At 45.0% G+C, this 11,433-nt stretch overlaps 1 protein-coding gene across 1 annotated transcript in view; it reads left to right on the forward strand.

The window, feature by feature from the left end:
* The window catches only part of LOC142465630 (E3 ubiquitin/ISG15 ligase TRIM25-like), a 16,710-nt gene extending 7,076 nt beyond the window's left edge, over nt 1-9,634 (forward strand). Inside the window, exon 2 of the mRNA XM_075569747.1 lies at nt 7,625-9,634. Coding sequence (XP_075425862.1) covers nt 7,634-8,575 — 942 coding nt within the window. The 5' untranslated portion in view covers nt 7,625-7,633 and the 3' untranslated portion in view covers nt 8,576-9,634. The remainder of the gene's footprint in view (nt 1-7,624) is intronic.
* Nucleotides 9,635-11,433: the final 1,799 nt, after the last annotated feature.

Consider the following 11,433-nt stretch of genomic DNA (forward strand, 5'->3'; position numbering starts at 1 on the left):
GTGACTTCCTAGAATCCTGCCCTCAGAGGTTTAATGGGAGCCCTGCTTAGGAGTGCCATCTCTGGGAAAGTGTTGATGTATTTTAATCTAAAAGATTATAAATAAAGATTGTTGTATCCCCATTGGATACTGGTGTGGAGTATAGCTTTTACCCTAACGGGGTGGAGGCACTGTTATGAGTTGAATCATTGTTAGAGTTGGGGATGGTATTTCTGCCAGGATATGTCTCCCACAGAGGTGAAAAGCCAGTGCTGAGAACAACCAGGCAAATCTTAAGCTGCTCCATGTTTGCTTCACAGGTGGCAAACCTACAAGGTGCTAGGTAAGTGCCAAGGTGGGTACTTACAGGTCTACACCCGAGAATATGGAGATTTGGGGTAATATAATCCATTTCAGGAAGAATCGGGTTATTGTTAACCTTTTCCAGGGAGATCTGGAGTAATGTTATCCAACTCGGAGATTTCGAGTCAATACCGGGATCAGTGAAATTAACGCCAATCAGGGAGACTCCTTAAAGTACAGGGAGACTATGGGTGACTGAGGTTATGCTATATCAGCATCCCCTAAGGGTGTTGAGGCAGGGATTGACACTGTTCATGGAGGGCACTGTATAGAATGTGGCCTGGGACAGGTTTCTGCCACTACCCGGCTTAAGTATCGTCTGCCAATACTGTTGGGGACATCCTGGCAGCTTGGCATTAGATGAGCGTGCATGAAGTGAGAGTTGGCCAGCCCAAATGACTTTGGGTTCTCTGGTGATACTCTGGATGAGCTAGAAGTGAATGTATGAGGTGAGAGTTGTCCAGCCCAAACTACTTGGGGTCCCTGGGGATACTTTGAACGATGATTGAGGTGTGTGTGAAGGTTGAGAATGAGGGATTGTATGTTGAGTACCCCCTTTAAGGTACCCTGTTTGGAAGGTTGGTGGTCACTCACAAGGGTTCCTCTAATGGGTTGGCCTGAGTGTAACTACTGATTTTCCCCTATCCACATTCCCCTTACAACAGCTTTCATAATAAGTACCTCCAAATCAGGGAGTGAAAGGAGGGACATGCACTCACACGTTGCATTCATTCCCCATACATCCACAAACACACAGCTCTGCCCCCCCCTGGTTTAGGGGGGGGGGGCACAAAAGGGTTAAATAAACATCACTCAAATAACTCCACTTACACAGGGAATGTGGTAAATGGTTAGCATTAAACAAATGTATGTACATATAGCCCTTGTTAAAGTGATTAACATGAATAATTAGCAGTATGTGTTCGCTAATGGCATGGAATGTTCAGGATAGTTGTGGGCAGTATACAGCACATCATGTGCCAAGTTTTAAGTTAATCGGGTTATGTTGTGACACTTTAATTCACATTAAGCACTTTTTCCACTTCCATAAAGTGCTTAACGTACATAATTTGCCGTGCATGTTAAGAAAAACCATGAAATTTGCAGGATAGCTTGGGGGTGTGCAAAGCTTGTACTGTGCAAAGTTTGCAGGCAATTGGTGTATGTCTTGGCACATTTATCCACATTAGGCGTTTTTCACAGTAAGCATTTTAGACTATTGTCCTTCAGAAAGTGCTTAACGTGAATAATTTGCAGTGTACGTGAGCAAAAGGCATGGAATTTTCAGGATAGTTCAGGATAGTTGTGGTCAGTGTAAAGTATGTCTTCTGCAAAGTTTGAAGGCAATTGAATTATGTTTTGGTACTTAATACACGTTAAACACGTCCAAATTAAGTATTTTGCCCTTCTTAAAGTGCTTGAGGTAAATAATTTGCAGTGTGTGTTAGCAAACACCTTGAAATTGTCAGGATAGTTATGGGCAGTATACAGCACATCATGTGCCAAGTTTTAAGCTAATCGGGGTATGTTTTGACACTTTAATTCACATTAAGCACTTTTTATTATGCATTTTCCACTTTCAGAAAGTGCTTAATGTACATAATTTGCAGTGCATGTTATGAAAAGCCATGACATTTTCAGGATAGCTTGAAGTGCAAAGCATGTACTGTGCAAAGTTTGACTGCAATTGGTGTATGTCTTGACACATTTATCCACATTAAGCATTTTAGTCTGTCCCAATAAAAGCCGTTCTTTTCATGGATCTGAAAATATAAAAGTAGAGATACTCTATATGTTGTGAATAAAACACATGGTGGTACTTTGACCACTGCTTATTATTATTGTTTGTTTGTAATGCGCCAACATATGCCGGAGCGCAGTACTGTGGGGGGTACAGAGTGACATCAATTACATAAACATAATGACACAAATAAGGACAGACAAGCGCTTACAGGCATGCCCGGCATTAACGTACGCAATGGGACCGGAGCATATATGTAAAGCGAAAATGTACTTAAAGTGAAGCACTCCCTTTTTCCCACTTATCGATGCATGTACTGTACTGCAATCGTCATATACGTGCATAACTTGGGTGTACTGACTGATCTGTGTGGTTGATTTGAAGTGCTGGTTGTTTAAAGTGTGTGCAGTTAGAACCAGAAGCAGTTTGAACAAGGAAGCGGTTAAACAAGGTATAGTTTATTGAAGTACAGTTTACTGTTAGTACTTATAAACTTCATAGTTGCTAGAATGAGCAGGATTGAAAATGCCACTCAATGCACATCTTGCCACATGTATGTGCACTTGGAGCAGCTGTTCCAAGGAGCATACCTCTGTGAGAGGTGTGAGCGGGTGGTCTCTTTAGAATCAGAGATTGCTGATCTGAAGAGGCAACTTGCAATATTGAGGGACATTGACAATCTTGAAAGGGGTTTAGAGCTCACTGAGCAGGCCCTTGCTTCGTGCAGATGGTGGCGCTGTTAGTGAGGAGCAGGTATGTAGCTTGGTTGCTGTTAGTGAGGAGCAGGTAGGTAGCTGGGTGACAGTTAGAAGGGGAAGCAGGGGCAATAGGGAGAGGCAGGTCGTTTCTGAGCTGACACATCCCAATAGATTTGCCATGTTGAGTGAAGATATTGGGAATGTTGGGGCAGAAACGGCAAGGCTGGGGGAGACCAATTCCTCTAGCAGCCAGGGGAATAGTTCCTCCAGCACAGTGGGGACTCAGGATGCTTAAATACAAAGAAAGATTGTGGTGGTAGGGGACTCCATTATTAGGAAGGTAGATAGGGCAATCTGTTGCCGGGACCGCATGAACCGAACAGTTTGTCTCCTGGGTGCTCGGGTTCGGCAAATTGCGGATCGGGTAGACAGATTGTTGGGGGGGCTGGGATTGACCCGGTGGTCTTGGTACACGTTGGCACCAATGACAAAGTTAGAGAAAGATGGAGGGTCCTAAAAAATGATTACAGGGATCTAGTCCAAAAGCTTAAGGCAAGGACCTCCAAGGTAGTATTTTCTGAAATACTACCAGTGCCATGCGCTACCGCAGGGAGACAGTCAGAGATCGGGGAGGGTAATGCATGGCTAAGAAAGTGGTGCAGGAAGGAGGGGTTTGGGTTTTTATAGCACTGGGACTCCTTTTCTGAGAGGTGCCATCTATATTCTAGGGACGGATTGCACCTCAATGAAGAGGGATCTTCTGTGCTAGGGGGGAGAATGCTAAAAAGGTTGGAGGAGATTTTAGACTAGGATGGAGGGGGGAGGGGAATGAACTAAATGGAATAGATGAGGATACAAGGTGGTATGGAGGTAGAATGGGGGCAAGTGCAAGTTTGACAAGCAGTGAGACACCCATAGTAAATACAGATAATACTAGAAAACTTCTAAAGACTAAACCAAGTGGGAGCAGAAAGGAAGGAGCAGATAAGATAATAGTACAGGCTGAAAAAAAACTTAAATGCATGCTTGCTAATGCAAGAAGCCTGACAGATAAAATGGGGGAGCTTGAATTAATAGCTGCAAGGGAGCAGTATGATATCATAGGCATTACTGAAACATGGTGGGATGAAACTCATGACTGGACAGTTCATTTAGAGGGTTATTCTCTTTTTCGGAAGGATCGAACAAATAGAAGGGGATGTGGAGTATGTTTATATGTTAAACCGGATCTAAAACCTATTATAAGGGATAATGTCTATGAAGGGAATGATGAAAATGTAGAGACCTTGTGGATAGAAATTAGCAGTGGAGGTAAAAGTACAAAGAAAATGTTTGTGGGAATATGCTATAAACCACCAAATATCTGTGCGATTGAGGAAGCTAAAATACTTTTGCAAATGGAGAAGGCATCAAAACTGGGTCATGTTTGCATAATGGGGGATTTTAATTATCCAGACATAGACTGGGGCAATGAGATTAGCGTTACAACAAAGGTTAAAGGTTTTTGGGGGTGCTTAAAGACAATTATATGACCCAAATTATTGAGGAACCAACCAGGAGAGGGGCAGTTCTGGATTTGGTCATATCAAACAATGTAGAAGTAATAACAAATATTCAAGTCCTGGAACATTTGGGTAACAGTAAACATAACATGGTCTCATTTGAAATTATCAAAAAACAGATTACTTGGGTTCAACAAAGACCTTAAACTTTAGAAAGGCAGATTTTAATAAACTGAGGTCTAATCTACAAGTAATTCATTGGGATAATGTTTTTGCAGGGAAAAATGTAGAAGATAAATGGGCAGTCTTTAAAACATTGTTAGAAAAGCACACTTATCAGTGTATACCCTTGGGTAATAAGTATAAAAGAATTAAGTCAAAACCAATGTGGCTAAATAAACAGGTAGGGGAGGAAATGGACAAGAAGAGGAAGGCGTTTAGATTCTTTAAGTCAGAAGGGACAGAGACATCGTATCAGAATTATAAGGAATGTAATAAAAATTGCAAAAGGGCAATCAAATTAGCAAAAATGGATAATGAAAAAAGGATTGCAATAGAAAGTAAGATCAAACCTAAAAAGTTCTTTAAGTACCTTAATAACAAAAAAATGAGAAGAAAATACAGTATAGGACCCTTTCAGTGTGAGATGGGCAGGCAGATTATTGGAGATAAGGAAAAAGCAGAGGTATTAAACAAATTCTTTGCCTCTGTGTTTACCAGGGAAGAATCAAGTTCAATAGTAGTGCCGCAGGGGGAAGCCACAACCTCCATATTAATTAACAATTGGTTAACTGAGGGAGAAGTTCATAAGCGACTTGAAAAAATTAAAGTAAATAAGGCACCTGGCCCCGATGACATACAGCCAAGAGTTCTCAAGGAGTTAAGCTCAGTAATAGCAAAACCATTATATTTAATATTCAAGGACTCAATTTCCACAGGCTCAGTACCACAAGATTGGCATAAAGCAGATGTGGTGCCTATATTTAAAAAGGGCGCTAGATCACAACCGGGAAATTACAGACCTGTAAGCCTGACTTCAATAGTAGGGAAACTACTTGAAGGTTTAATACGGGATAATATTCAGGAATACCCAATGGAAAACAAAATTATTAGTAATAGTCAGCATGGATTTATGAAGGATAGATCTTGCCAAATTAACCATATTTGTTTCTTTGAGGAGGTAAGTAGGAATTTAGACCAGGGTAATGCAGTTGATGTGGTCTACTTAGATTTTGCAAAGGCTTTTGATACGGTTTCATACAAGAGGTTGGTGTACAAAATTAAGAAAATTGGACTCAGGAATAATATATGCACCTGGATTGAAAACTGGTTAAAGGACAGACAACAGAGGGTTGTCATAAATGGAACTTTTTCAGGTTGGGCTAAAGTCGTGAGAGGAGTACCTCAGGGATCGGTACTGGGACCCCTGCTTTTTAACTTGTTTATTAATGACCTTGAGGTTTGGATTGAGAGCAAAGTCTCCATCTTTGCTGATGATAATATATTGTGTAAGGTAATAGAATCAGGGCAGGATGTAATTTCTCTTCAGAAGGACTTGGAGAGACTGGAAACGTGGGCAGGTAAATGGCAGATGAGGTTTAATACAGATAAATGTAAGGTTATGCATTTGGGATGCAAGAATAAAAAGGCGACTTACAAATTAAATGGAGATATACTGCACCGACACACTTTATTCGAGCAAATACCCGGTATGTACCTGGCAGATACCTGGAATGCGCCACTCCTCACCTCTGACAAGCCCCGTTGCGTTTGCCTTCCCAGCCTGGGTTCATGCCTGGCTGATGGGCGGCTGATCTGTTAAATGATAATGATTAGGATTTAATAGGCTGCAATGCTTCGCGTGTCTACCAGATGGCATAAATTCACGAATTGTAATGCAGTATATATATATATACTGTGCAGTATTGCAGCCAGCGGGAATAAAATGCTTCAATCCCTTGCTGGAAAATACCTCAATGCACTCGGGCAGAAAACAGTCACAAACCTCAATACACCCGGGTATACCCGAATTCGTGGGACTAGCCAAGCTCGAATAAAGTGTGTCGCCAGTGTATTGGGGGAATCCTTGATGGAGAAGGATTTAGGAGTGCTTGTAGACAGCAGGCTTAGCAATAGTGCCCAATGTCATGCAGTAGCTGCAAAGGCAAACAAGATCTTATCTTGCATCAAACGGGCAATGGATGGAAGGGAAGTAAACATAATTATGCCCCTTTACAAAGCACTAGTAAGACCACACCTTGAATATGGAGTACAATTTTGGGCACCAATCCCAAGAAAATATATTATGGAACTAGAGAGAGTGCAGAGAAGAGCCACCAAATTAATAAAGGGGATGGACATTCTAACTTATGAGGAGAGGCTAGCTAAATTAGATTTATTTACATTAGAAAAGAGGCGTCTAAGAGGGGATATGATAGCTATATACAAATATATTCAGGGACAATAAAAGGAGCTTTCAAAAGAACTATTCATCCCACGGGCAGTACAAAGGACTCGGTCCATCTCTTAAGGTTGGAGGAAAGGAAATTTCACCAGCAACAAAGGAAAGGGTTCTTTACAGTAAGGGCAGTTAAAATGTGGAATTCATTACCCAGGGACACTGCGATGGTGGATACAATAGATTTGTTCAAAAAAAGTTGGACATCTTTTTAGATGGGAAAGGTATACAGGGATATACCAAATAAGTATACATGGGAAGGATGTTGATCCAGGGATTAATCTGATTGCCAATTCTTGGAGTCAGGAAGGAATTAATTTTTCCCCTTAATGGGGTTTTTTGTTTGCCTTCCTCTGGATCAATAAGTAAGTATAGATATAGAATAAAGTATCTGTTGTCTGAATTTAGCATAGGTTGAACTTGATGGACCTACGTCTTTTTTCAACCTCATCTACTATGTAACTATGTAACTATATAATAACTGATGTAAATAACGCATGTGTAACAGGCTCTATAGTCTCCCTGCTTGCGCACAGCTTCGGTACAGGTAGGGAGCTGGTATTGCTGTTCAGGACGTGCTGACAGGCGCATGCGTGAGCTGCCATTTGCCTATTGGGCGATATGTCCTTACTCGCGAGTGTACTTAAAGTGAGTGTCCTTAAACCGGGGTATGCCTGTATATCTCAATTCTTTCACTAATCACTGTCCCTGTGCAGGCTGCTATAGGTAACTGGGGTTTATGTAAATAAGGGACATACATACTGTACAGAAGTCAGGTCAGGAATGCGCAATGTTACCAGATATACAAAACTAAAGTCTGAATGTAAAACCAGCCACACCCTGTGCTGAGAGTAAAGACTTTCAGTTTCATTTCTCGTTGCAGCTTCCAAGCATGGCGTGTGCAGATCTGAGAGAGGAGCTGAACTGCCCCATCTGCCTGAGCATTTACACCAGCCCTGTAATGCTGAGCTGTGGGCACAACTTCTGCAGGGACTGTATTGGGGAAGTGCTGGATTCTCAGGAGGGTTCTAGAGTTTATACCTGTCCTGAATGCAGAGCAGAGTTTCCGGAGCGCCCCGCGCTGCAGAGAATCCGGAAGCTGTGTAATATCGTGGAGCGTTTCCTTTCTACTCAGCCAGAGCAGGAGGAAGCTGTGATCTTCTGCAGTTACTGCTTTGATTCCCGTGTAGCTGCTGTAAAGACGTGTTTGCTGTGTGATGCCTCCCTGTGTGCTAATCATCTGAAGATTCACAGCAAGTCACTAAAACATGTATTAGTTGAACCCACTGCTTCTCTGGAGAACAGGAATTGCTCCATCCATAATGAGCTCCTGAAATATCAATGCTCAGAGGACAAAGCCTATATCTGTGGGTCCTGCTGCCTGGCCGGAGAGCACAAGGGACACCAGGTAGAGCTGCTCAATGAGGCTTCAGACAAGAAGAAGGAGACACTGAGAAATGTTCTGGAGAAACTGATCACCAAGAGAGACGAGACTCAGAAAAGAGTCCAGATGCTGCAGGAACACACAAGAGTAGTTCCAGTTAAAGCAGCTGGTATAAAAGATAAAGTCACTGCCCTGTTTGGGGACCTCATAGAAGAAATGAAAGTCCGTGAGAAGCGAGTCCTGAGTGAGGTCATCAGGCAGGAAGAGCAGGTTTTACTCCAAGTCTCCGGACTTATCCAGCAACTGGAAATAGAGAAGGACGAGCTGTCCAGAAAGGTGCTTGATATTGAGAAGCTGTGTAACATCACGGACCCACTGACTGTATTAAAGGGATGTGAATCAGTCAGTGCTGAGTGTTGTGATGCTGAGAGAGAGATGGAGAGAGAATAAGAACTGATAACACAGGTACTGGTGGAAGTGATCTGGATGAGGTTCTTATCTCACTGACTTTACAGAAGAGCCTGCAGAGCTTTGCCGAGGATCTGCCTGATATAACTACAAAGAGCGGGTTCCATGTGCCAGCGATGTCAGATTTATCACTGTGTAGAAGCACATCCAGAGGCTACGTAGCTGTATCAGAGGACCAGAAAACTGTCTCTAGGACAGGAGAAGAGCTGCCAAAAACAGGACAAATGTATCAAGATTTGCATATCTTAAGTACCACAAACTTTTTCTCAGGACAACATTACTGGGAAGTAGAAACCAGTGAATCAAACGACTGGAAGGTGGGCGTAATGAGAGAGAACCTGTTTAATATGTCTAACTACAATTTGTGGTGTTGGTATTTATGTGGTGTGACGGAGGTCTTTCTGTGCTCCATGGCACTGAACAAACAAATATAGATCCGCATTCGTCACCAAAGAGAATTGGAATATACCTTGACTATGAGGCTGGGCGGCTGTCCTTCTATGAGCTGTGTGACCCGATCAGACACTTACACACCTTCACTGTCGACGTCACTGACATCTTCACTGTTCAATCCCCTGATCATTAGGGAAAGGGGCATATGACCGTGGTCAGAAGGGCTATAATATAATATCAAATATAAGGATTGCACTGTTGTACTTGTTTAAACGTGAACAATCATCCCAGATTTACTAATCACACTTCATATGAGGTAACATTTACCACCATTCAGTAAATCTGTGTTTAATTTAGGAAAATGTAAATATGCAAATACTGCATTCCCTAAATGTACAGTATACTTTACCAATAGGACTTTTATTATTCTGCATCAATAAATACATTAATGGCATTTAATGGATCGATTGATAACTTGGCTAATGACTTATCATTGTGTGGATTATATTAATGCGCATATTAAAGGGAAAATAAACCGGCGGCTTGGACGGCTGCTTTAAAGCTTTTGGCATCAGAAATGTAGAACCTCACCTGTCTACTTCTGCTTATCAATTATAATCAGCAGACCCCCCCTCCCCCCTCCCTCCCCTCCCCCCTCCCTCCCCCCCCCCCCTCCCCTCTCCCGCCCCCTCCCCTCTGCACCTGGTAACAATCAGCAGTGCTCTGGTATATTTCCCACCGCTGGAGACACTCTCTCCTCCCTCCCCTCCCTCCCCCCTCTCCCCTCTCCCCTCCCGCCTCTGCACCTGGTAACAATCAGCAGTGCTCTGGTATATTTCCCACCGCTGGAGACACTCTCTCCTCCCTCCCCTCCCTCCCTCCCCCCTCTCCCCTCTCCCCTCCCGCCTCTGCACCTGGTAACAATCAGCAGTGCTCTGGTATATTTCCCACCGCTGGAGACACTCTCTCCTCCCTCCCCTCCCTCCCCCCTCTCCCCTCTCCCCTCCCGCCTCTGCACCTGGTAACAATCAGCAGTGCTCTGGTATATTTCCCACCGCTGGAGACACTCTCTCCTCCTCATTGTCACGTAGTCTGTTCCCTGATAATAAGAACGGAGTGTTTGGGGGTTTGTTGCTTTTACCCCAAGATCTGTAACTACCCTCTGGCTGAGCAGTGCAATGCCGGGCCTGTGTTATTACATCTCTCTTGTTTTTTAGTCTGTAGAATCTCTTTGGGTAAATCTGAGGAGAAAAGGGGAAATCTCCCTGGTCTCTGCTCCTGCGCTGTCCCCAAAGTCCCAACCCCAGATCAGTTATCGGATTGTAGCATTAAGCAGGTAAAGTGAGGTCAGTCCCCCCGATAATAACTGGGTGTGGGAGCCTCTGTCGGTCCCTCCACTACCAAAGCTATTTTGCCTGTTGGATATGGACAGACATTCCCATGTACAGGTGTAGCCAATGTTATTGCAACCTGTGCAGCTTCTCCCTGTCTCACACAAGCTCCTCCCCTTCCCACACAACCCCACCCTTTCTCACACATGGCTCCACCCCTTCAACCATGCAGCTCCGCCCTTTCTCACACAAGCTCCTCCCCTTCTCACTCGCGACTCCGCCACTTCTCACGCAGCTCCACCCCTTCTCACACACAGCTCCACCCCTTCTCACACACGGCTCCGTCCCTTCTCACACGCAGCTCTGCCCTGTCTCACACGCAGCTCTCCGCCCCTTGTCACTCTTCCTTCTCACACACGGTTCCGCCCCTTCTCACACATGGATCCGCCCCTTCTCACACATGGATCCGCCCCTTCTCACACGCGGTTCCGCCCCTTCTCACACGCGGTTCCGCCCCTTCTCACACGCGGTTCCGCCCCTTCTCACACGCGGTTCCGCCCCTTCTCACACGCGGTTCCGCCCCTTCTCACACGCGGTTCCGCCCCTTCTCACACGCGGTTCCGCCCCTTCTCACACGCGGTTCCGCCCCATCTCACACGCGGTTCCGCCCCATCTCACACGCGGTTCCGCCCCTTCTCACACGCGGTTCCGCCCCTTCTCACACGCGGTTCCGCCCCTTCTCACACGCGGTTCAGCCCCTTCTCACACGCGATTCCGCCCCTTCTCACACACGGTTCCGCCCCTTCTCACACATGGATCCGCCCCTTCTCACACATGGATCCGCCCCTTCTCACACGCGGTTCCGCCCTTTCTCACACGCGGTTCCGCCCCTTCTCACACGCGGTTCCGCCCCTTCTCACACGCGGTTCCGCCCCTTCTCACACGCGGTTCCGCCCCTTCTCACACGCGGTTCCGCCCCTTCTCACACGCGGTTCCGCCCCTTCTCACACGCGGTTCCGCCCCTTCTCACACGCGGTTCCGCCCCTTCTCACACGCGGTTCCGCCCTTCTCACACGCAGCTCTGCCCTGTCTCACACGCAGCTCTCCGCCCCTTGT

This window comes from Ascaphus truei, chromosome 14, assembly GCF_040206685.1.
Source record: "Ascaphus truei isolate aAscTru1 chromosome 14, aAscTru1.hap1, whole genome shotgun sequence".
In the NCBI taxonomy this organism is placed as follows: domain Eukaryota; kingdom Metazoa; phylum Chordata; class Amphibia; order Anura; family Ascaphidae; genus Ascaphus; species Ascaphus truei.